This window comes from Pseudophryne corroboree, chromosome 1, assembly GCF_028390025.1.
Source record: "Pseudophryne corroboree isolate aPseCor3 chromosome 1, aPseCor3.hap2, whole genome shotgun sequence".
Taxonomy (NCBI): domain Eukaryota; kingdom Metazoa; phylum Chordata; class Amphibia; order Anura; family Myobatrachidae; genus Pseudophryne; species Pseudophryne corroboree.
In genome coordinates, this window is record NC_086444.1 from 306,321,147 (window position 1) to 306,347,552 (window position 26,406).

Sequence of the window (26,406 nt, forward strand, 5' to 3'; positions counted from 1 at the left end):
TCTCAGCTCGTGCCTGTCCAGGCGTCTCAAAGGCCATCGGGGGCTCTAAAACGCCCGCTACCTCAGATGGCAGACGCGGATGTCGACACGGATACTGACACCAGTGTCGACGACGATGAGTCTAGTCTAATGTCCACTAAGGCCATTCGTTGCATGATTGAAGCAATGAAAGAGGTGTTACAAATTTCTGATATAAACCCAGGTACCACTAAAAAGGGTTTTATGTTTGGGGAGAAAAAACTACCCGTAGTTTTTCCCCCATCAGAAGAATTAAATGAAGTGTGTGATGAAGCGTGGGCTTTCCCTGATAAAAGATTGGTAATCTCTAAGAAGTTACTAATGGCGTTCCCTTTCCCGCCAGAGGATAGGTCACGTAGGGGAGACACCCCCTAGGGTGGATAAAGCGCTCACACGTTTGTCTAAAAAGGTGGCACTACCGTCTCCGGATACGGCCGCCCTCAAGGAACCTGCTGATAGAAAGCAGGAGGCGATCCTGAAGTCTGTATATACACACTCAGGCATTATACTTAGACCAGCTATTGCGTCAGCATGGATGTGCAGTGCTGCCGCTGCGTGGTCAGATTCCCTGTCAGAAAATATTGACACCCTAGACAGGGACACTATTCTGCTAACCATAGAGCATATAAAAGACTCAGTCTTATACATGAGAGATGCACAGAGGGAGATCTGCCGGCTGGCATCTAAAATAAGTGCATTGTCCATTTCTGCTAGGAGAGGCTTATGGACTCGCCAGTGGACAGGGGATGCAGATTCAAAAAGGCACATGGAAGTTTTGCCTTATAAGGGTGAGGAGTTATTTGGGGATGGTCTCTCGGACCTAGTTTCCACAGCAACTGCTGGGAAGTCAGCATTTTTACCCCATGTTCCCTCACAGCCTAAAAAGGCGCCGTTTTATCAGGTACAGTGCTTTCGGACTCAGAAAAACAGGCGTGGAAAAGGCGGGTCCTTTCTGTCCAGAGGCAGAGGTAGGGGAAAAAGGCTGCAATAAACAGCAGGTTCCCAGGAGCAAAAGTCCTCCCCCGCTTCTTCCAAGTCCGCCGCATGACGGTGGGGCTCCACAGGCGGAGCCAGGTACGGTGGGGGGCCGCCTCAAAAATTTCAGCGATCAGTAGGCTCGCTCACAGGTGGATCCCTGGATCCTGCAAATAGTATCTCAAGGGTACAAACTGGAATTCGAGGCGTCTCCACCCCACCGGTTCCTAAAATCTGCCTTGCCGATTACTCCTTCAGTCAGGGAGGCTGTGCTAGCGGCAATTCACAAGCTGTATTCCCAGCAGGTGATAATCAAGGTGCCCCTACTTCAACAAGGACGGGGTTACTATTCCACACTGTTTGTGGTACCGAAACCGGACGGTTCTGTGAGACCCATTTTAAATTTGAAATCCTTGAACACATACATAAAAAGATTCAAGTTCAAGATGGAATCGCTCAGGGCGGTTATTGCAAGCCTGGACGAGGGGGATTACATGGTATCCCTGGACATCAAGGATGCTTACCTGCATGTCCCCATTTACTATCCTCACCAGGAGTACCTCAGATTTGTGGTACAGGATTGCCATTACCAATTCCAGACGCTGCCGTTTGGACTCTCCACGGCACCGAGGGTGTTTACCAAGGTAATGGCGGAAATGATGATACTCCTTCGAAGAAAGGGAGTTTTAATTATCCCGTACTTGGACGATCTCCTAATAAAGGCGAGGTCCAAGGAGCAGTTGTTGGTGGGAGTAGCACTATCTCAGGAGGTGCTACACCAGCACGGTTGGATTCTGAACAGGTTCCATGCCAGAATCTTTCAGTGGGACCTGTTGGACCAATGGTCCGGATCGCATCTTCAGATGCATCGCCTAATAACCCTGTCTCCAAGAACCAGGGTGTCTCTGCTGTGGTGGCTGCAGAGTGCTCATCTTGTAGAGGGCCGCAGATTCGGCATACAGGACTGGGTCCTAGTGACCACGGATGCCAGGCTTCGAGGCTGGGGGGCAGTCACACAGGGAAGAAACTTCCAAGGACTATGGTCGAGTCAGGAGACTTCCCTACACATAAATATTCTGGAACTAAGGGCCATTTACAATGCCCTAAGTCAGGCAAAATCACTGCTTCTACACCAGCCGGTACTGATCCAGTCAGACAACATCACGGCAGTCGCCCATGTAAATCGACAGGGCGGCACGAGAGGCAGGATGGCAATGGCAGAAGCCACAAGGATTCTCCGATGGGCGGAAAATCACGTACTAGCACTGTCAGCAGTGTTCATTCCGGGAGTGGACAACTGGGAAGCAGACTTTCTCAGCAGGCACGACCTCCACCCGGGAGAGTGGGGACTTCATCCAGAAGTCTTCACGCTGATTGTAAATCGATGGGAACGGCCACAGGTGGACATGATGGCGTCCCGCCTAAACAAAAAACTAGAGAGATATTGCGCCAGGTCAAGGGACCCTCAGGCGATAGCTGTGGACGCTCTAGTGACACCGTCGGTGTACCAGTCAGTTTATGTGTTCCCTCCTCTGCCTCTCATACCAAGGGTACTGAGAATAATAAGAAAACGAGGAGTAAGAACAATACTCGTGGTTCCGGATTGGCCAAGACGAGCGTGGTACCCGGAACTTCAAGAGATGATCTCAGAGGACCCATGGCCTCTGCCGCTCACAGGACCTGCTGCAGCAGGGGCCCTGTCTGTTCCAAGACTTACCGCGGCTGCGTTTGACGGCATGGCGGTTGAACGCCGGATCCTGAAGGAAAAGGGCATTCCGGAGGAAGTCATTCCTACGCTGATTAAAGCCAGGAAAGATGTAACTGCAAAGCATTATCACCGCATATGGCGGAAATATGTTGCTTGGTGTGAGGCCAAAAGGGCCCCAACAGAGGAATTTCAACTGGGTCGATTTCTGCATTTCCTACAAGCAGGAGTGACTATGGGCCTGAAATTAGGCTCCATTAAGGTACAGATCTCGGCTCTGTCGATTTTCTTCCAGAAAGAACTAGCTTCACTACCTGAAGTTCAGACGTTTGTGAAAGGAGTGCTGCATATTCAGCCCCCGTTTGTGCCTCCAGTGGCACCTTGGGATCTCAACGTGGTGTTGAGTTTCTTAAAATCACATTGGTTTGAACCACTTAAAACCGTGGATCTAAAATATCTCACGTGGAAAGTGGTCATGTTATTGGCCTTGGCTTCAGCCAGGCGTGTGTCAGAATTGGCAGCTTTGTCATGTAAAAGCCCTTATCTGATTTTCCATATGGATAGGGCGGAATTGAGGACTCGTCCCCAGTTTCTCCCTAAGGTGGTATCAGCTTTTCACTTGAACCAGCCTATTGTGGTGCCTGCGGCTACTAGGGACTTGGAGGATTCCAAGTTACTGGACGTAGTCAGGGCCTTGAAAATTTATGTTTCCAGGACGGCTAGAGTCAGGAAAACTGACTCGCTATTTATCCTGTATGCACCCAACAAACTGGGTGCTCCTGCTTCTGAGCAGACTATTGCTCGCTGGATTTGTAGCACAATTCAGCTGGCGCATTCTGCAGCTGGACTGCCGCATCCTAAATCAGTAAAAGCCCATTCCACAAGGAAGGTGGGCTCATCTTGGGCGGCTGCCCGAGGGGTCTCGGCTTTACAACTTTGCCGAGCTGCTACTTGGTCAGGGGCAAACACGTTTGCAAAATTCTACAAATTTGATACCCTGGCTGAGGAGGACCTGGAGTTCTCTCATTCGGTGCTGCAGAGTCATCCGCACTCTCCCGCCCGTTTGGGAGCTTTGGTATAATCCCCATGGTCCTTTCGGAGTTCCCAGCATCCACTAGGACGTCAGAGAAAATAAGATTTTACTCACCGGTAAATCTATTTCTCGTAGTCCGTAGTGGATGCTGGGCGCCCATCCCAAGTGCGGATTGTCTGCAATACTTGTACATAGTTATTGTTGACTAAAGGGTTATTGTTGGGCCATCTGTTGAGAGGCTCAGTTGTTTTCATACTGTTAAACTGGGTATAGTATCACGAGTTATACGGTGTGATTGGTGTGGCTGGTAAGAGTCTTACCCGGGATTCAAAATCCTTCCTTATTATGTCAGCTCGTCCGGGCACAGTGTCCTAACTGAGGCTTGGAGGAGGGTCATAGTGGGAGGAGCCAGTGCACACCAGGTGACCTAAAAGCTTTCTTTAGTTGTGCCCAGTCTCCTGCGGAGCCGCTATTCCCCATGGTCCTTTCGGAGTGCCCAGCATCCACTACGGACTACGAGAAATAGATTTACCGGTGAGTAAAATCTTATTTTTTTAATAACTTTGTGTATTAAACAAAGTTTGTGTACATTGAGCCATCAAAAAACAAAGGTTTCACTATCTCAGTCTCACTCAAAAAAGTCCGTATTTCGGAATATTCCGTATTTCGGAATATTTGGATATGGGATACTCAACCTGTATTATATTAAAATGAAGAATTCTTGCATTAATTTAGAATCCTTTTCCACCTTTGCAAATCCCCTTAAGTGGGCTTTCCAGTACATAAGGCAAATATGGCTTTGTATTGCCACACTTGCCTGAAATCAAGAGCCAACACACTATTTGCACACCTCAACGGGTGTCTATAGCTATGGCTCTGTTTGAAGCAATATATTCAAATTGCATCAATCCAGCACTAAGAGCCAATTCTCCATTTCGGAGAGGTATTTCTTTAAAAACATGGTTTGGTTAATAAGGGGTTGTTAAAAGTGGATAACCAGTTAAAGTAACTCTAGAACTGAGAGCCTATCATCGGAGAAAAGGGTAATCCAATATATTTTCAGTAAAATGTCTTTAAATCAACAATATATTGGTACAAAGTGATACTTCCCCTTTATTGTCTTAATTACTGACTTTTTGTTTTTTCCAATTACCTAAAAAAAAAAAACTCCTATATCCTCTTATTTAATGGGGAAAACGACTGAATGTGCGGTATTTTATTTTAGAAAGTATTGATCTTGGTCAAGTTGTTTTTTTTTTTTTTTTTTTTTTTTTGAATGAGGGAAACTTATCAATATTATAATTGTGGGGTTTTTTTCTTAAGATTTTGAAGAGCTGAAAAATATTTCTTACGTACATGTCCTTTTTAGATATCCGTTTCTGTAGAAAAGCTTTGCGCATGAAATCTATATTCGTGTTCACCCTACATAGTTTGCTTTGTAGAACCACTTAAAACCTAAAGCACCTGAATGCACATTTGATGTTTTGTTTTAGAACTACACAGTAATATGCTGTTGCTATGGAAGAATGATTTTTCATGCCTTTAGGTGTGTAGGGTCTGTAGAACTCTGGTTATTGCTGCTGCTGCTTGATTTATTGTGACATGAGTTGTACTTTGAGAGCTAGAAGTCTTTAGTTGGGTAGTATGGTTTCTTATCCAATAGCATAGTTCCAGAATACAGTAAAAAGTTGTATTTGGGTTTTTACAGGAAATCTATTAAAATTGTCTTGTCCTCTACTGTAAATTTAACATAAAAGTAGCTTATAAAAGCTGCTTCAAATAACAACAATGATTAAAATTGCCTTCACAAATCTGTGGGGAAAAAGCTGTTTTGGAGCTTTTTAGTCTTTTACGTTATTAAGCAAAAATATCTGATTTGGGGTCTATTTGCACACCAGAGAATAAGCGCAACACGCAGAGATTTGTTCTGTGGTGCACACTGTGCAGTGTTTCTTCTCTTGCTTCCTGCCCAGTCAGCATATTCTGTGCGGAAGCACAAATCTATATCCACATTATCATTTATTTAGCATTAGTCCACATGAGTGAATAGTTTACTTTTTCTATTATACCCACACGGAGAGAGAGAGAGAGATATATATATATATATATATATATATATATATATATATATATATATATATATATATATATATATATATATATATATATATATTATATATATTTTTTTTTTTTCTATTATTATTATTATTTTTTTCACTAACTATTTAAGCAACCGGTGTGATTTTGGCTTGTGGAATGACACCCATACAAACAAGGAGGAAAAAATACAAAATGATCACAGCTCCCTGTTCTTAATGTAACCCATAGCTCTAGTATTGCAAACTAGTAGTGCCAATCACTGGTCTGTCATACAATGTTAATTTTACTGCAAGTGTAAATACAAGTGATCACTTGCAGGAGCACTTTGACATGTATCTTTATGAAACTTTCACAATGTACTTACACAAACTGTTTGGTTTAGTGGCCCTGTAACAATCTGGTTATAGTTCTCTAAATGTTGACATGCAATTACTGCGCTTATCTTTCTCTGACGTCCTAGTGGATGCTGGGACTTCCGTAAGGACCATGGGGAATAGCGGCTCCGCAGGAGACTGGGCACAAAAAGTAAAAGCTTTAGACTAGCTGGTGTGCACTAGCTCCTCCCCCTGTGACCCTCCTCCAAGCCTCAGTTAGATTTTTGTGCCCGAACGAGAAGGGTGCATGCTAGGTGGCTCTCCTGAGCTGCTTAGAAGTAAAAGTTTAAATAGGTTTTTTATTTTCAGTGAGTCCTGCTGGCAACAGGCTCACTGCATCGTGGGACTAAGGGGAGAAGAAGTGAACTCACCTGCGTGCAGAGTGGATTGGGCTTCTTGGCTACTGGACATTAGCTCCAGAGGGACGATCACAGGTTCAGCCTGGATGGGTCCCGGAGCCGCGCCGCCGGCCCCCTTACAGAGCCAGAAGAGCGAAGAGGTCCGGAGAAATCGGCAGCAGAAGACGTTCCTGTCTTCAGATAAGGTAGCGCACAGCACTGCAGCTGTGCGCCATTGCTCTCAGCACACTTCACACTCCGGTCACTGAGGGTGCAGGGCGCTGGGGGGGAGCGCCCTGAGACGCAATAAAACCTGTTTAAACCTTATATGGCTAAAGAAATACATCACATATAGCTCCTGGGCTATATGGATGCATTTCACCCCTGCCAGTTTTCCTAAAAAAAGCTGGAGAAAAGGCCGCCGTGAAGGGGGCGGAGCCTATCTCCTCAGCACACAAGCGCCATTTTCCCTAACAGTTCCGCTGGAAGGAAGGCTCCCAGACTCTCCTCTGCAGTCCTGCTACAGAATCAGGGTAAAACAAGAGAGGGGGGGCACTATTGGCAGCTAATATAAAACAGCAGCTATAAAGGGAGTAACACTTACATAAGGTTATCCCTGTATATATATAGCGCTCTGGTGTGTGCTGGCAAACTCTCCCTCTGTCTCCCCAAAGGGCTCGTGGGGTCCTGTCCTCTTTCAGAGCATTCCCTGTGTGTGTGCTGGGTGTCGGTACGATTGTGTCGACATGTATGAGGAGGAAAATGATGTGGAAGCAGAGCAATTGCCTGTGTTAGTGATGTCACCCCCTAGGGAGTCGACACCTGACTGGATGGTCGTATTTAAAGAATTACGTGACCGTGTCAGCACTTTGCAAAAAACTGTTGACGACATGAGACAGCCGGCAAATCAATTAGTGCCTGTTCAGGCGTCTCAGACACCGTCGGGGGCGCTAAAACGCCCGTTACCTCAGATGGTCGACACGGATACTGAATCCAGTGTCGACGGTGAGGAGACAAACCGTAATGTCCAGTAGGGCCACGCGTTACATGATCACGGCAATGAAGGAGGCATTGAATATTTCTGACACTACAAGTACCACAAAAAAGGGTATTATGTGGGGTGTGAAAAAACTACCAGTAGTTTTTCCTGAATCAGATGAATTAAATGAGGTGTGTGATAAAGCGTGGTTTTCCCCCGATAAAAAACTGCTGATTTCTAATAAATTATTGGCACTATACCCTTTCCCGCCAGAGGTTAGGGCGCGTTGGGAAACACCCCCTAGGGTAGATAAGGCGCTCACACGCTTATCAAAACAAGTGGCGTTACCGTCTCCCGATACGGCCGCCCTTAAGGAACCAGCTGTTAGAAGGCTGGAAAATATCCTAAAAGGTATATACACACATACTGGTGTTATACTGCGACCAGCAATCGCCTCAGCCTGGATGTGCAGTGCTGGAGTGGCTTGGTTGGATTCCCTGACTGAAAATATTGATACCCTGGATAGGGACAGTATATTATTAACTATAGAGCATTTAAAGGATGCATTACTATATATGCGAGATGCACAGAGGGATATTTGCACCCTGGCATCTAGAGTGAGTGCGATGTCCATTTCTGCCAGAAGAGCGTTATGGACGCGACAGTGGTCAGGTGATGCGGATTCCAAACGACATATGGAAGTATTGCCGTATAAAGGGGAGGAGTTATTTGGGGTCGGTCTATCGGACCTGGTGGCCACAGCAACGGCTGGAAAATCCACCTTTTTACCCCAGGTCACCTCTCGGCAGAAAAAGACACCGTCTTTTCAAACTCAGTCCTTTCGTTCCCATAAGGGCAAGCGGGCAAAAGGCCACTCATTTCTGCCCCGGGGCAGAGGAAGGGGAAAAAGACTGCACCAGGCAGCCTCTTCCCAGGAGCAGAAGCCCTCCCCCGCTTCTGCCAAGTCTTCAGCATGACGCTGGGGCCTTACAAGCGGACTCAGGCACGGTGGGGGGCCGTCTCAAGAATTTCAGCGCGCAGTGGACTCACTCGCAAGTGGACCCCTGGATCCTGCAGGTAGTATCACAGGGGTACAAATTGGAATTCGAGACGTCTCCCCCTCGCCGGTTCCTGAAGTCTGCTCTACCAACGTCTCCCTCCGACAGGGAGGCGGTAGTGGAAGCTATTCACAAGCTGTATTCCCAGCAGGTGATAATCAAGGTACCCCTCCTACAACAGGGAAAGGGGTATTATTCCACGCTGTTTGTGGTACCGAAGCCGGACGGCTCGGTGAGACCAATTTTAAATCTAAAATCCTTGAACACTTACATAAAAAGGTTCAAATTCAAGATGGAGTCACTCAGAGCAGTGATAGCGAACCTGGAAGAAGGGGACTATATGGTGTCTCTGGACATCAAAGATGCTTATCTCCATGTCCCAATCTACCCTTCTCACCAAGGGTACCTCAGGTTTGTGGAACAAAACTGTCATTATCAGTTTCAGACGCTGCCGTTTGGTTTGTCCACGGCACCACGGGTCTTTACCAAGGTAATGGCCGAAATGATGATTCTTCTTCGAAGAAAAGGCGTCTTAATTATCCCTTACTTGGACGATCTCCTGATAAGGGCAAGGTCCAGGGAACAGTTAGAGGTCGGAGTAGCACTATCTCAGGTAGTGCTACGTCAGCACGGGTGGATCCTAAATATCCCAAAATCACAGCTGATTCCAACAACACGTCTACTGTTCCTGGGGATGATTCTGGACACAGTCCAGAAAAAGGTGTTTCTCCCGGAGGAGAAGGCCAGGGAGTTATCCGAGCTAGTCAGGAAACTCCTAAAACCAGGCCAAGTGTCAGTGCATCAATGCACGAGAGTCCTGGAAAAAATGGTGGCTTCTTACGAAGCGATTCCATTCGGAAGATTCCATGCAAGAACTTTTCAGTGGGATCTGCTGGACAAATGGTCCGGATCGCATCTTCAGATGCATCAGCGGATAACCCTATCTCCAAGGACAAGGGTGTCTCTCCTGTGGTGGTTACAGAGTGCTCATCTTCTAGAGGGCCGCAGATTCGGCATTCAGGATTGGATGCTGGTGACCACCGATGCCAGCCTGAGAGGCTGGGGAGCAGTCACACAGGGAAGAAATTTCCAGGGCTTGTGGTCAAGCATGGAAACGTCTCTTCACATAAATATCCTGGAACTGAGGGCCATTTACAATGCCCTAAGTCAAGCAAGGCCTCTGCTTCAGGGTCAGTCGGTATTGATCCAATCGGACAACATCACGGCAGTTGCCCACGTCAACAGACAGGGCGGCACAAGAAGCAGGAGGGCAATGGCAGAAGCTGCAAGGATTCTTCGCTGGGTGGAAAATCATGTGGTGGCACTGTCAGCAGTGTTCATTCCGGGAGTGGACAACTGGGAAGCAGACTTCCTCAGCAGACACGACCTCCACCCGGCGGAGTGGGGACTTCACCCAGAAGTCTTTCAAGTGATTGTAAACCGTTGGGAAAAACCAAAGGTGGACATGATGGCGTCCCGTCTCAACAAAAAACTGGACAGATATTGCGCCAGGTCAAGGGACCCTCAGGCAATAGCGGTGGACGCTCTGGTAACACCGTGGGTGTACCAGTCAGTGTATGTGTTCCCTCCTCTGCCTCTCATACCCAAAGTACTGAGAATCATAAGAAGGAGAGGAGTAAGAACTATACTCGTGGCTCCGGATTGGCCAAGAAGGACTTGGTACCCGGAACTTCCAGAGATGCTCACGGAGGACCCGTGGCCTCTACCTCTCAGAAAGGACCTGCTCCAGCAGGGACCTTGTCTGTTCCAAGACTTACCGCGGCTGCGTTTGACGGCATGGCGGTTGAACGCCGGATCCTGATGGAAAAAGGCATTCCAGATGAAGTCATCCCTACCCTGATCAAAGCCAGGAAGGATGTAACTGCGAAACATTATCACCGCATTTGGCGAAAATGTTTCCTGGTGTGAGGCTAAGAAGGCCCCCACAGAGGAATTTCAACTGGGTCGTTTCCTGCATTTCCTGCAAGCAGGACTGTCTATGGGCCTAAAATTAGGATCCATTAAGGTTCAAATTTCGTCCCTGTCGATCTTCTTCCAGAAAGAACTGGCTTCATTGCCTGAAGTTCAGACGTTTGTCAAGGGGGGTACTGCATATACAACCTCCTTTTGTGCCACCAGTGGCACCTTGGGATCTCAATGTAGTTTTAGGGTTCCTAAAATCACATTGGTTTGAACCACTCACCACTGTGGAATTAAAATATCTCACATGGAAGGTGGTCATGCTGTTAGCTCTGGCTGTCAGCCAGGCGTGTCTCAGAAATGGCGGCTTTGTCATATAAAAGCCCTTACCTAATTTTTCATTCAGACAGGGCAGAATTGAGGACTCGTCCTCAATTTCTCCCTAAGGTGGTTTCAGCGTTTCACATAAACCAACCTATTGTGGTGCCTGCGGCTACTAGGGACTTGGAGGACTCCAAGTTGTTGGACGTAGTCAGGGCCCTGAAAATATGTTTCCAGGACGGCTGGAGTCAGAAAATCTGACTCGCTGTTTATCCTGTATGCACCCAACAAGCTGGGTGCTCCTGCTTCTAAGCAGACGATTGCTCGTTGGATTTGTAGTACAATTCAGCTTGCACATTCTGTGGCAGGACTGCCACAGCCAAAATCTGTTAAAGCCCATTCCACAAGAAAAGTGGGCTCATCTTGGGCGGCTGCCCGAGGGGTCTCGGCTTTACAACGTTGCCGAGCAGCTACTTGGTCAGGGGCAAACACGTTTGCAAATTTTTACAAATTCGATACCCTGGCTGAGGAGGACCTGGAGTTCTCTCATTCGGTGCTGCAGAGTCATCCGCACTCTCCCGCCCGTTTGGGAGCTTTGGTATAATCCCCATGGTCCTTACGGAAGTCCCAGCATCCACTAGGACGTCAGAGAAAATAAGAATTTACTTACCGATAATTCTATTTCTCATAGTCCGTAGTGGATGCTGGGCGCCCATCCCAAGTGCGGATTGTCTGCAATACTTGTATATAGTTATTGTTACAAAAAAATCGGGTTGTTTATTGTTGTGAGCCATCTTTTCAGAGGCTCCTACGTTTATCATACTGTTAACTGGGTTCAGATCACAGGTTGTACAGTGTGATTGGTGTGGCTGGTATGAGTCTTACCCGGGATTCAAAATCCTTCCTTATTATCTACGCTCGTCCGGGCACAGTATCCTAACTGAGGCTTGGAGGAGGGTCATAGGGGGAGGAGCCAGTGCACACCAGCTAGTCTAAAGCTTTTACTTTTTGTGCCCAGTCTCCTGCGGAGCCACTATTCCCCATGGTCCTTACGGAAGTCCCAGCATCCACTACGGACTATGAGAAATAGAATTATCGGTAAGTAAATTCTTATTACTCCTAATATTTTGAAAGCTGAATATTTTGCATTACATTGAAATGGTCGGATCCACAGACCAATGGTGCTCTGATTTTAAATCTCTCATTCCTAAAGCAGTTGTGTAGTAACACTATGGGCGGTATTTAATTCTTTACACCCCTTTCCACACCCGCTCTGTTTCTGCCCTCGGGGACGTGGTAGCATTATTTAAGCTCGATACCCCCGGAGTAGCGAGGCACCCAACCGTTTACACGGCTGAACCTGATTACTATGGGCGCAGTATGCACGATAACTGGGATCATTTTAGAAAGATTGGGCGTGATATATCATTCAAATACCGCCCTTTAAGTTTTAGGATCATAATGCTTAATTTAAATTTCTAAAATCTATTCATGTGTTTTGCCTGATGTAGTTACACTGCTGGCAGTCGGAATCCAGGCGGTGTGGATACCAAAGCCGGAATCCCGACCACTGACAATGCCGCCAGCCGAAATCCCGGCTAACCCCATAGAGCGGGAATAGAACCAATGGCGAGCGCAGCGAGAGACTGAGCCCGCAGCGCATCGAGCGCAGCTAGCCCGCAAGGGGCTTTGTTGCGCTCCCCCTTCCCCCACGGCATTCTAACCGCCGGGATCCCATACTCAACACAAAAAAACCTATGGTCCCTTATGATATTTCAGTGCTTCTGGCATATGTACATGATATTTCTTAATACCAGACAAACATACGGAGTAGGTGCTACTTAGCAGTTCCAAATTTTGAAACCTTAGTTTAAGTTTACTAAGGTTGCAAAAATTACATCACAACATATGTCAATCATTTGACACTCATACTAACTCTCTTTGTTGCACTATTTTCCTGAAAGAACCAACTTCTTCTTAAAACAGGTAAGAAGACATGAGTCCAAAGACAAATCCTCAAAGAAATACCATTTACATGATAATATTGACAAAGATCATTCTGACAAAGTGAGAGAGAGACTTAGTTCATCAGAAAATGGGGAGGAAAGACATCGGCGGAAAGAACGGAGGTCATCTAGAGGGAGGAGTCATTCCAGGTCTCGGTCACGTGAAAGGTAAGTTGTGTGTATTTTGTGTTTTGCTTTGTAGATGTTGCAAAACTGTTTTTCTAACGATTTTGTTTGGTGTGACATGTGCATGTCCAAAGTAGTAAAGTTGTGTAGTCCCTGGGGAAGTAGGTAAGAGCAATCCTCGGAGGATTTGGTTGTAAATTGAGATTGTTTTCCTGTTTGCTCCACATCTGCCTTCTGAAGTCAACCAAGCTAGAATAAATCTGAAGTTTCTCTATACAGAGAATGTGTCGTGGTGAAGAATAAGACTAAAATTTGTAAAGCAAACTTTGTTTTAAGGTTTTTTTTAACATTGTTATACCTCTGCATTAAGCCTAATATGATGTCGTACCTGATGACACCACTAAACTAGCAAATATTGGTTTATCCTCCCCCAAAGTTTAGAATTCTAGTTTTAAGGGTTGTCCAATGTTACAGACGTCATCGTAGTAAAAGCCGTGACAGGAAAAAATCCCGCTCCAAGAGCAGAGAGAGAAAAAGGCGCCCCCGTTCCAGATCCAGGCACCGGCATAGGAGTAAGAGCAGAAGCAGGAGTCGGTAAGAACCATAATTCATGAAAATCTTTCACCTTCATAGTTACACTTTATAGTAAGAAACTCAAGTGATATCCTCTTTCTGTCTAGTGAAAAAAAGAAGAGAATTGAAAAACCTAGAAGACACAGTAGGAGCCCGAGTCGGACCCCACCAAGTCCTCCAGCTTTTCGGGGGAGAAATACCGCTATGGATGCACAAGAGGCTTTGGCTCGAAGGTAGACTCTTGTACTAACCTCATTATTCTAATTCACGTTTTTCTGTCAGCCACTAGGGGACACTGGCACAACTTCAAGACTGTGGGGGGGTGATGATGGTGGCTTACAGGGAGCTGGCATTTTAAATCTAAGAAATAAAACAGGTGCCTCCCCGTCTATCCCCCACCATCCCTCAGTTTTAAGTTTGTGCCGAGGGAGCCGGTCACTGCTGACTGAGCTCCTGCTCTGTTATATCATATTTTATTTTTAATCTTATAGTTCTTGGGACTTAGTCCCTTGGCCTCAGGAACCCGTCGCCACTTAACTACAGAAGTGGGGTCCGGGCAAGACACTAGCTGCACAAGGGAGAACAGAGCTTAACTGAGAAGCACTGTTGTCCCTAAAACAAAAGCCTCACCAGCCTGAGGCTGAAACGGTCTGTTGAGTACATCCTCCCTATACAGATATGCTGCGGCCGCATCCTCCACCAGCGCAAGGTCCCTGGAGTTAGAGGTAACCTTTCTCCTCCTTCACAGCGCTAACGGAGACAAGTTTCCTGGCATCACAGGTAGCGGCGAGGTTTCCACTTCACTGATGCGCTGACCGCACACAACGTGGCAGCGTGATCTAGCTACAGCGTGCAAACTTGCCCACTAGATATGCACTGCAGGGAATTGGGGACTTGCAGCCAGAATACTGCGGTGTGACACCAGGGTTCATAACAGAGCACAACTGGGGTGTGCTGGCTCCTCCCCTCTATGACCCCTCCCACAGGCGGTTTAGAAAAAAGTGCCCTCAGTAGAGGATACACATCTCTGAGCTCCAGAGTTTCTTCAATTTCTTTTGTTTTTGTCTGTATGCTGTTTGGGCAGCAGCTTACCTGCACCGTGGGGAGGGGGGGGGGGGCGTTCACTGGCCTTCCGTGGTGCAGAGCCGCTTCCCCCGCTGCAGGACAGTGGTTTTTCAGCGGGGCACTGCGCCTTAGCTGTCACAGCCGCAGCACACCACACACCCCTAATGCTGCCTGAAGGTGACATCGGTGGTGAGTACAATTCGGGTGCCCCGCTAGGGGGGTCCCCTGGTTCACAGTGCGGCTGACCATGGGCGCGGCGTTCGGGACCCTTCCCGGGTGGAGGGGGGGCACCCCTAAGATCCCCCGTGTGGAAACTGGCAAAAATGCTTGATTAAGCACTTGTGAGGTTATGAGCAACAACTGAGACTTTGCCAGTATAGTACTATTAGGTATCCCCGGTGCAAACCCCCTCCCCCCACCCCCCACCCCCCCACCCCCTCCCTCTCATGTGGTTTACCTGCTCTACTCTCTGATACAGATGATAATATACAGGAGGATGGGGATGACCTGGATCCCGTTAGTGGGGATCCTGATTCTGCTCAGGGTATTGAACCCCTAATTCTGGCTATACGGGACGTGTTAAAGCTCCCTCTAGAGGACGCTGCGTCACAGCAGTCGTTTTTCTTTATACAAAACAAGCCTGATGTCACTTTCGTTGACTCTACAGAGTTAGATGATCTAGTCAAACAAGCCTGGAAATATCCAGTCAAAAAAAGTTTTTGTGCACTTTCTCATTTGCTCCTGAAGGTAGAAAATTTTGTGAGGAACCCCCTGGGGTGGATTATCTGTCTCTCGTCTGTCTAAAAAGGCGGTTCTGCCTACCCCGGGCTCCTTTACCATGAAGGATCCTGGGGATAGGAAGATAGAAACTACCCTAAAGTCTGTATACACGGCAGCCGGTATATCACTAAGACCGGTCATTGCGGGTTGCTGAATGACCCATGCCATTCATTCCTGGGCCATTCAGATTCAGGGGGGCCTCTCGGGAGATATGCTCTTAGTTACTATGTTGACTCTCCTAAAACACATTCAGGACATTACATGTGTTCTTTGTGATTTCACTTAAGGAGATGGAGAACATTAATGCTCGGACTTCTGCGAAGGCAGTGTCGTCGCACAGGGCCTTGTGGTTATGTCAGTGGATTGCGGACGCAGAATCTGAACGTAGTGTGGAATCCCTCCCCTTTTCTGGGGAATGGGTTTTTGGGGTTGAATTGGATACCTGGATTTCCAAAGTTACGGCTGAGAAATCCACGTTTCTCCCCTCTGGGTGCCCCGCCGGCGCGATGCTCGTATCAGGGGCCATCTGTCCAGATTTCGATCTAAGGCCAGAGGTGATTCCAATGCAACTAGAGGCACCAGAGGTAAGTCCAGAAGACCTGCAAGCACCAGTTCTTAGGAACAGTCCACCGGTTCTGCTTCCACTAAGGCCTCAGCATGACTGTGCCCACCCACCCCGAGGGGATTTTTCAGCCGCGGCTAGGAGACTTCCTGCCAGGATACCTGGGTTAGAGATCTCGTCTATCAGGGCTACAAGCTGGAGTTCTACAGTACGCACCCCATGCCAGCTTTGGAGGATATGCAAGTTGCGTTGAAACAGGCAATCCGAAAGTTGGTACAGTCCCGCCTCTTTGTTCCAGTACCACTACCGCAACGCGGCAAGGAGTTTTACTCAAACCTGTTTGTGGTGCCCAAACCGGACTGTTCGGTCAGACCCATGTTGAATCTCAAATCCTTGAACCCTTACTTGAAGGTGTTCCAGATGGAATCCCTGCGAGCAGGGATTGTGAGCATGGAAGAACGGGAATTTATGGTCTCCTTGGATATCGAGGATGCCTATTGCTATATTCCGATTTGGCCGCCTCATCAGATGTACCTGCGGTTTGCCCTACTGGACAATCTCTTCCAATTCCAGGCACTACCCTTCGGTATGTCCACAGCCCCGAGGGTATTCACAAAGGTGATGGCGAAGATGATGATCCAATTCCGGGTCCAGGGGGTCAATGTGGTCCCTTACTTGGACGATCTTCTGATTAAGGCATGATCCAGGGAGCTTTTGTTGCTCCATATCGATCGCACTATCCATCTTCTGTCAGATCATGGGTGGATCCTCAACTTACAGAAGTCCCACCTGGAGCCAACTCAGAGGCTCCTGTTCCTGGGGATGTTGCTCGACACTGTGGCACATAATGTGTTTCTACCAGAGAACAAGACAAAAACACTTCAGGAGATGGTCATCATGGTGCCCTGACCTACTCGAGTGTCCGTCCATCTTTGCATAAGATTGTTGGGAAAGACCCATGCCAGAACATTTCTGTTGGATCTCTTGAGCAAGTGGTCCGGATCACATCTACAGATGCACTGGATAATTTGGCTGTCACATCAGGCCAGGATTTCTCTCCTATAGTGGTTACAGTCCTCCAAACTACTGGAAGGCCAGAGTTTCGGGATTCAGGATTGAACCCTCCTCACGACGGATGCGGGTCTACGGGGATAAGGGCAGGTGGTCAGCCCACGAAGCCCTCCTTCCAATTAACATTCTGGAACTTTGGGCGATCTACGATGCTCTACTTCAGGCCTCTCCTCTGCTCACAGATATCATGCGATCCAGGTACAGTCGGACAACGCCACGGTGGTGGCGTATATCAATAGTCAAGGAGGGACCAAAAGCAGAGCCTGCATGCGAGAGGTGTCAAAAATACTCCTCTGGGTGGAAAGAAATGCAAAAGCAATGTCAGCAATCTTCATTCCAGGTGTGGGCAACTGGGAAGCGGACTTCCGGAGTAGTCACGATCTCCACCCGGGGGAGTGGGGACTCCACCATCTGGTGTTTCAGCATATCATCGATTGGTGGGGTGGTTCACAAATAGACATGATGGTTTCTCGTCTCAACAAGAAACTTCCCTGGTATTGCTCACAGACCAGGGACCCACGGTCGAGGGCAGTGGGTGCACTGGTGTCGCCTTGGCCTTACAGGCTGGTCTACCTGTTTCCTCCGATTCCATTGCTCCCAAGGGTGCTCAAGCAAATAAGTAATCAGAGTCCAGGCAATTCTGATTACCCCGGTTTGGCCTCAGAGGGCGTGGTACGCGGATCTTCTGGACACGTCCGTCCAAGACCCTTGGCCTCTACTTTTCAGAAGGGATCTTCTTCAACAAGGACCGTTCGTCTACCTGGACTTACTGCGTCTTCGTTTGACGGCGTGGAGGTTGAGCGGAACATCATAGCTCACAAGGGCCTGTCCAAAAAGGTTATTGCTACCATGGTTCAGGCCAGGAAACCTGTGACGTCAAAACACTATCCTATCTTCAGGAGATAGGTCTCTTGGTGCGAGGAACGCACGTATCCGCCTGCTGAGTTTCACTTGTGGGTTCCACTAAGATCCAGATTTCAGCCCTCCATTTTCTTCCAGAAGACATTGGCGCTGTTGCCTGAAGTTCAGACCTTCTTGCAAGGGGTGCTCCACATCCAACCTCTGTTTTGTGCAGCCTTTGGCACCCTGGGATATGAATGTGGTATTGGCTTTCCTGCAGTCCTCTTGGTTTGAACCTCTGACTGTAGAAGACAAGTACCTCACGTGAAAGGCGGTGATGTTACTGGCCCTGGCTTCTGCTCGCCGTGTCTCAGAATTGGGGGCCTTGTCGTTTAAAAGTCCATACTTGGTCTTTGCGAGGACAGAGCAGAGCTCTGGACTAGACAACCGTTCCTGACGAAGTTTGTCTCTGCGTTTCACTTGAATCTGCCTGTTTTGATTCCGTCCAGTTCTGGTGCTTCTACTCCTCCGGAGGCATTGGATGATGTGCGAGCCTTGAAAATTTATGTCAAGAGAACTGCTTGGATCAGAAAGACTGATTTGTTCGTGCTCTGTAATGCACAGAAAAAGGATTGTCCTGCTTCAAAGCAGTCCATTGCACGTTTGATTAGGCTTACCATTCAACAGGCCTGTGTGTCTGTTGACTGTTCCTAAGTCTCTGAAGGCCCACTCTACGAGATCGTTGGGTTCTTCCTGGGCGGCTGCCCAGGGAGTCTCGGCCTTTCAACTTTGCCAAGCTGCTGCCTGGTCGGGGAAGAACACTTTTTTTTTTTTTTTTTTTTTTTTTTTTTTTTTTTTGCAAAGTTCTACAAATTTGATACCCTGGCCCAAGAGGATACCCAGTTTGGGCAGGCGGTGCTGCAGCAGTCTCCACACATTCCTGCCCATTCTGGAAGCTTTGGGACGTCCCCATCATACTAGATTAACACAATATCCCTTATGGATGCTAGAGAAAATATTTTAATATTTACCGGCAAATCCTTTTCTCGTAGTCCATAAGGGATTTTGGGTGCCCGCCTCAGTGTGTTAACTTTTCTGCAGGTTCTTGTTATGTAGTTACCTGTTCAGCTGTTGCCAGCCGTTGCTTGTTGTATGTTAGTGGTGTGCTACTTTGTAAATCTCACCACTCTGTTATCCTATTTCCTTCTCTCATATATATTCTTTCTCCTTCGGGCACATTTTTACCTATGGACTACGAGAAAAGGATTTACCAGTAGGTATTTAAAATCCTATTTAACTGCAACAAAGACCTGTTAATTTGGTCAGGCACCCATTCAAAATGGCGTTAGACCTGGTTGAGATGGATGCCTGGGGAGGGTGGTTTGAACCTGTCATTCACAAAAAGGACCTTTTCTCAGCCAGGCAGTTTGTTCGTCTCTCTCTCTCTCTCTCTCTCTCTCTCTCTCTCTCTCTCTCTCTCTCTCTCTCTCTCTCTCTCTCTCTCTCTCTCTCTCTCTCTCTCTCTCTCTCTCTCTCTCTCTTCTCTCTCCGCAACTTTTTTGAAAGACCCGTCTGAACGGAAACTGGACACCATGCCGAAATCCATTTATTCGGCCGCAGGTGTACCCCTTCGACCAACCTTGGTGAGCTCTTGGGTGAACAAAGCAGTGGAGCATTGGGTCACTAAGTTAATTACGGATTTACAAAATGGAGTTCCGATTGAAGTAGTAGTTACCCTAGCGGAACACATTAAGTAGTCGGCCGTATATTTAGTGGAAGCGGCTAGAGATATCCAATCTTTTTGTAGTTCCAAAACCGGATGGAACTGTAAGACCTATCCTGAACCTAAAATCTGTGATTTCGAGCCTGGAACCCAAGGAGTTTATGATATCAAGGATGTGTATCTCCACATCTCTATCTGGGAACCTTACCAAGTGTTTCTCAGATTCGCTATTCAACAGGATCATTTTCAGTTCAGAGCCTTGTCATTCGGACTGCCCACTGCACCCAGGGTGTTTACCAAGGTCATGTCAGTGGTGATTGCTCACCTCACAATAATACCATACCTAGACGACCTCCTCCAAGCTCCATCCGATCTCATTCTCCAGGAGCATGCTCTATTAACATACAATGTGTTAGTGGAACACGGATGGATAATCAATTTTTGACATTTCAACCTTCAACTGTCACAACGTATCCAGTTTCTTGGTGTGATCTTGGACATCAACACACTAAGTTTTTCTGCCACAAGACAAAGCTCTGAGTAAAAGGAAACTGGTCCGAAGCTGTTCTCAAACCACGACTGGTGTCTGTCCAGTTATGCATTCGTTTGCTTTGAATAATGGTAGCTGCCTTTAAACTCTGGAATTCGGCTGTTTTCATTCACGTCCTTTCCAGCTGGACCTGTTACATCAATGGTCAGGGTCGCAATCTACACCTTCAGCAGTTGGTTCGTCTGACTCCAGACACACGAATTTCGCTTCTTTGGTGGCTCCAGCTGCACAATCCACTGTGGGCAGGTGTCTTCAGAATAAGGAACTGGATGCTCCTAATGATGTATGACAGACTCAGGAGATGTGGCGCTGTTGTGTTAGACTTCCATCTTCAGGTCCATTGGTCTCCACAGGTATTACTGTTGCCAATAAATGTGTTGGAACTGAGAGCGATCTACAGTGTGTTGGTACAAGCTGCCCACATTCTTCGATCCAAGGCGATAAAGGTTTAATTGGACAACGTGACTGCTGTAGTGTACGTAAACACACAGGGAGGAACTCGCAGTCTCCAGGCGATGTGAGTTGACACGCGTCCTCCAGTGGGCAGAACGCAGCGCTGTAATTTTCTCTGACGTCCTAGTGGATGCTGGGGACTCCGTAAAGACCATGGGGAATAGACGGGCTCCGCAGGAGACTGGGCACTCTAAAGAAAGATTCAGGACTATCTGGTGTGCACTGGCTCCTCCCCCTATGACCCTCCTCCAAGCCTCAGTTAGATTTTTGTGCCCGAACGAGACGGGTGCAGGCTAAGGGGCTCTCCTGAGCTGCTTAGTGTAAAAGTTTAAAGTAGGTTTTTTATTTTCAGTGAGACCTGCTGGCAACAGGCTCACTGCACCGAGGGACTAAGGGGAGAAGAAGCGAACTCACCTGCGTGCAGAGTGGATTGGGCTTCTTAGGCTACTGGACATTAGCTCCAGAGGGACGATCACAGGCCCAGCCATGGATGGGTCCCGGAGCCGCGCCGCCGGCCCCCTTACAGAGCCAGAAGAGTGAAGAGGTCCGGTAAATCGGCGGCAGAAGACGTCCTGTCTTCAATAAGGTAGCGCACAGCACCGCAGCTGTGCGCCATTGCTCTCAGCACACTTCACACTCCGGTCACTGAGGGTGCAGGGCGCTGGGGGGGGGCGCCCTGAGACGCAATAAAAAAACCTTTTTTTTTTTGCAAAAAATACATCACATATAGCTCCTGGGCTATATGGATGCATTTAACCCCTGCCAATTTTTCCATTAAAAAGCGGGAGAAAGGCCGCCGTGAAGGGGGCGGAGCCTATCTCCTCAGCACACTGGCGCCATTTTTTCCTCACAGCTCCGTTGGAGGAAGGCTCCCTGACTCTCCCCTGCAGTCCTGCACTACAGAAACGGTAAAACAAGAGAGGGGGGGCACTAAATTGGCATATTAATATATACAGCAGCTATATTAGGGAAAAACACTTATATAAGGTTATCCCTGTATATATATAGCGCTCTGGTGTGTGCTGGCAAACTCTCCCTCTGTCTCCCCAAAGGGCTAGTGGGGTCCTGTCCTCTATCAGAGCATTCCCTGTGTGTGTGCTGTGTGTCGGTACGCTGTGTCGACATGTATGAGGAGGAAAATGGTGTGGAGGCGGAGCAATTGCCTGTGTTAGTGATGTCACCCCCTAGGGAGTCGACCCATGACTGGATGGTCTTATGGAAAGAATTACGTGATAGTGTCGGCACTTTACAAAAGACTGTTGACGACATGAGACAGCCGGCAAATCAGTTAATACCTGTACAGGCGTCTCAAACACCGTCAGGGGCTATAAAACGCCCGTTACCTCAGGTCGATACAGACACAGACACGGACACTGACTCCAGTGTCGACGGTGAGGAAACAAACGTATTTTCCAGTAGGGCCACACGTTACATGATCACGGCAATGAAGGAGGTTTTGAACATTTCTGATACTACAAGTACCACAAAAAAGGGTATTATATGGGGTGTGAAAAAACTACCCGTAGTTTTTCCTGAATCGGATGAATTAAATGAGGTGTGTGATGAAGCGTGGGTTTCCCCCGATAAAAAACTGCTAATTTCTAAAAACTTATTGGCATTATACCCTTTCCCGCCAGAGGTTAGGGCGCGTTGGGAAACACCCCCTAGAGTGGATAAGGCGCTCACACGCTTATCAAAACAAGTGGCGTTACCGTCTCCTGATACGGCCGCCCTCAAGGAACCAGCTGATAGGAAGCTGGAAAATATCCTAAAAAGTATATACACACATACTGGTATTATACTGCGACCAGCAATCGCCTCAGCCTGGATGTGCAGTGCTGGGGTGGCTTGGTCGGATTCCCTGACTGAAAATATTGATACCCTGGACAGGGACAATATATTATTGACTATAGAGCATTTAAAGGATGCATTTCTATATATGCGTGATGCACAGAGGGATATTTGCACTCTGGCATCAAGAGTAAGTGCGCTGTCCATTTCTGCCAGAAGAGGGTTATGGACGCGACAGTGGTCAGGTGATGCGGATTCCAAACGGCATATGGAAGTATTGCCGTATAAAGGGGAGGAGTTATTTGGGGTCGGTCTATCGGACCTGGTGGCCACGGCAACGGCTGGGAAATCCACCTTCTTACCCCAAGTCACCTCACAGCAGAAAAAGATACCGTCTTTTCAGGCTCAGTCCTTTCGTCCCCATAAGGGCAAGCGGGCAAAAGGCCACTCATATCTGCCTTGGGGCAGAGGAAGGGGAAAAAGACTGCAGCAGACAGCCTCTTCCCACGAACAGAAACCCTCCCCCGCTTCTGCCAAGTCCTCAGCATGACGCTGGGGCCTTACAAGCGGACTCAGGCAAGACGGTGGGGGCCCGTCTCAAGAATTTCAGCGCGCAGTGGGCTCACTCGCAAGTGGACCCCTGGATCCTGCAGGTAGTATCTCAGGGGTACAAATTGGAATTCGAGACGTCTCCCCCTCGCCGGTTCCTGAAGTCTGCTTTACCAACATCTCCCCCCGACAGGGAGGCGGTATTGGAAGCCATTCACAAGCTGTATTCCCAGCAAGTGATAATCAAGGTACCCCTCCTACAACAGGGAAAGGGGTATTATTCCACGCTGTTTGTGGTACCGAAGCCGGACGGCTCGGTGAGACCCATTTTAAATCTGAAATCCTTGAACACTTACATAAAAAGGTTCAAGTTCAAGATGGAGTCACTCAGAGCACTGATAGCGAACCTGGAAGAAGGGGACTATATGGTGTCTCTGGACATCAAGGATGCTTACCTCCATGTCCCAATTTGCCCTTCTCACCAAGGGTACCTCAGGTTTGTGGTACAGAACTGTCACTATCAGTTTCAGACGCTGCCGTTTGGATTGTCCACGGCACCCCGGGTCTTTACCAAGGTAATGGCCGAAATGATGATTCTTCTTCGAAGAAAAGGCGTCTTAATTATCCCTTACTTGGACGATCTCCTGATAAGGGCAAGGTCCAGAGAACAGTTAGAGGTCGGAGTAGCATTATCTCAAGTAGTACTACGACAGCACGGATGGATTCTAAATATTCCAAAATCGCAGCTGATTCCGACGACACGTCTGCTGTTCCTAGGAATGATTCTGGACACAGTACAGAAAAAGGTGTTTCTCCCGGAAGAGAAATCCAGGGAGTTATCCGACCTAGTCAGGAACCTCCTAAGACCAGGCCAAGTGTCAGTACATCAATGCACAAGGGTCCTGGGAAAGATGGTGGCTTCTTACGAAGCGATTCCATTCGGCAGATTCCACGCAAGAACTTTTCAGTGGGATCTGCTGGACAAATGGTCCGGATCGCATCTTCAAATGCATCAGCGGATAACCCTGTCTCCAAGGACAAGGGTGTCTCTCCTGTGGTGGTTACAGAGTGCTCATCTCCTAGAGGGCCGCAGATTCGGCATTCAGGATTGGGTCCTGGTGACCACGGATGCCAGCCTGAGGGGCTGGGGAGCAGTCACACAGGGAAGATATTTCCAGGGCTTGTGGTCAAGCATGGAAACGTCACTTCACATAAATATCCTGGAACTCAGGGCCATTTACAATGCCCTAAGTCAGGCAAGACCTCTGCTTCAGGGTCAGCCGGTGTTGATCCAGTCGGACAACATCACGGCAGTCGCCCACGTAAACAGACAGGGCGGCACAAGAAGCAGGAGGGCAATGACGGAAGTGGCAAGGATTCTTCGCTGGGCGGAAAATCATGTGATAGCACTGTCAGCAGTGTTCATTCCGGGAGTGGACAACTGGGAAGCAGACTTCCTCAGCAGACACGATCTTCACCCGGGGGAGTGGGGACTTCACCCAGAAGTCTTCCACATGATTGTGAACCGTTGGGAAAAACCAAAGGTGGACATGATGGCGTCCCGCCTCAACAAAAAACTGGACAGATATTGCGCCAGGTCAAGGGACCCTCAGGCAATAGCTGTGGACGCTCTGGTAACACCGTGGGTGTACCAGTCAGTGTATGTGTTCCCTCCTCTTCCTCTCATACCAAAAGTACTGAGAATCATAAGAAGGAGAGGAGTAAAGACTATACTCGTGGCTCCGGATTGGCCAAGAAGGACTTGGTACCCGGAAATTCAAGAGATGCTCACGGAAGACCCGTGGCCTCTACCTCTAAGAAAGGACCTGCTCCAGCAGGGACCATGTCTGTTCCAAGACTTACCGCGGCTGCGTTTGATGGCATGGCGGTTGAACGCCGGATCCTGAAGGAAAAAGGCATTCCGGATGAAGTCATCCCTACCCTGATCAAAGCCAGGAAGGATGTGACCGTACAACATTATCACCGTATTGGCGAAAATATGTTGCGTGGTGCGAGGCCAGGAAGGCCCCTACAGAGGAATTTCAACTGGGTCGATTCCTGCATTTCCTGCAAACAGGACTGTCTATGGGCCTAAAATTAGGGTCCATTAAGGTTCAAATTTCGGCCCTGTCAATATTCTTCCAAAAAGAACTAGCTTCTGTTCCTGAAGTTCAGACGTTTGTCAAGGGAGTACTGCATATACAGCCTCCTTTTGTGCCTCCAGTGGCACCTTGGGATCTCAATGTAGTTTTGGGGTTCCTAAAATCACATTGGTTTGAACCACTCACCACTGTGGACTTAAAATATCTCACATGGAAAGTGGTAATGCTGTTAGCCCTGGCTTCAGCCAGGCGTGTTTTCAGAATTGGCGGCTTTATCCTATAAAAGCCCTTACCTAATTTTTCATACGGACAGGGCAGAATTGAGGACTCGTCCTCAATTTCTCCCTAAGGTGGTTTCAGCATTTCACTTAAACCAGCCTATTGTGGTGCCTGCGGCTACTAGGGACTTGGAGGATTCCAAGTTACTGGACGTAGTCAGGGCCCTGAAAATATGTTTCCAGGACGGCTGGAGTCAGAAAATCTGAATCGCTGTTTATCCTGTATGCACCCAACAAGCTGGGTGCTCCTGCTTCTAAGCAGACTATTGCTCGTTGGATTTGTAGTACAATTCAGCTTGCACATTCTGTGGCAGGCCTGCCACAGCCAAAATCTGTAAAAGCCCATTCCACAAGGAAAGTGGGCTCATCTTGGGCGGCTGCCCGAGGGGTCTCGGCTTTACAACTTTGCCGAGCAGCTACTTGATCAGGGGCAAACACGTTTGCTAAATTCTACAAATTTGATACCCTGGCTGAGGAGGACCTGGAGTTCTCTCATTCGGTGCTGCAGAGTCATCCGCACTCTCCCGCCCGTTTGGGAGCTTTGGTATAATCCCCATGGTCCTTTCGGAGTCCCCAGCATCCACTAGGACGTTAGAGAAAATAAGAATTTACTTACCGATAATTCTATTTCTCATAGTCCGTAGTGGATGCTGGGCGCCCATCCCAAGTGCGGATTGTCTGCATTACTTGTACATAGTTATTGTAACAAAAATCGGGTAATTGTTGTTGTGAGCCATCTTTTCAGAGGCTCCTTCTGTTATCATGCTGTTAACTGGGTTTAGATCACAAGTTGTACGGTGTGATTGGTGTGGCTGGTAAGAGTCTTACCCGGGATTCAAAATCCTTCCTTATTGTGTACGCTCGTCCGGGCACAGTATCCTAACTGAGGCTTGGAGGAGGGTCATAGGGGGAGGAGCCAGTGCACACCAGGTAGTCCTAAAGCTTTTTACTTTTGTGCCCAGTCTCCTGCGGAGCCGCTATTCCCCATGGTCCTTTCGGAGTCCCCAGCATCCACTATGGACTATGAGAAATAGAATTATCGGTAAGTTAATTCTTATTTTTTCCTGCATCTGAGGAATTAAATGAGGTGTGTGAGGAAGCGTGGTCTTCCCCAGA

At 48.0% G+C, this 26,406-nt stretch overlaps 1 protein-coding gene across 3 annotated transcripts in view; it reads left to right on the top strand.

Moving 5' to 3' along the window:
• The window catches only part of RSRC2 (arginine and serine rich coiled-coil 2), a 107,964-nt gene that overhangs the window by 12,473 nt on the left and 69,085 nt on the right, over nt 1-26,406 (top strand). For all 3 annotated transcript variants that reach the window (XM_063964447.1, XM_063964448.1, XM_063964449.1), the window contains exons 4-6: nt 12,808-12,995; nt 13,428-13,547; nt 13,634-13,759. In XM_063964447.1, the coding sequence (XP_063820517.1) occupies nt 12,808-12,995; nt 13,428-13,547; nt 13,634-13,759 (434 nt within the window). The remainder of the gene's footprint in view (nt 1-12,807; nt 12,996-13,427; nt 13,548-13,633; nt 13,760-26,406) is intronic.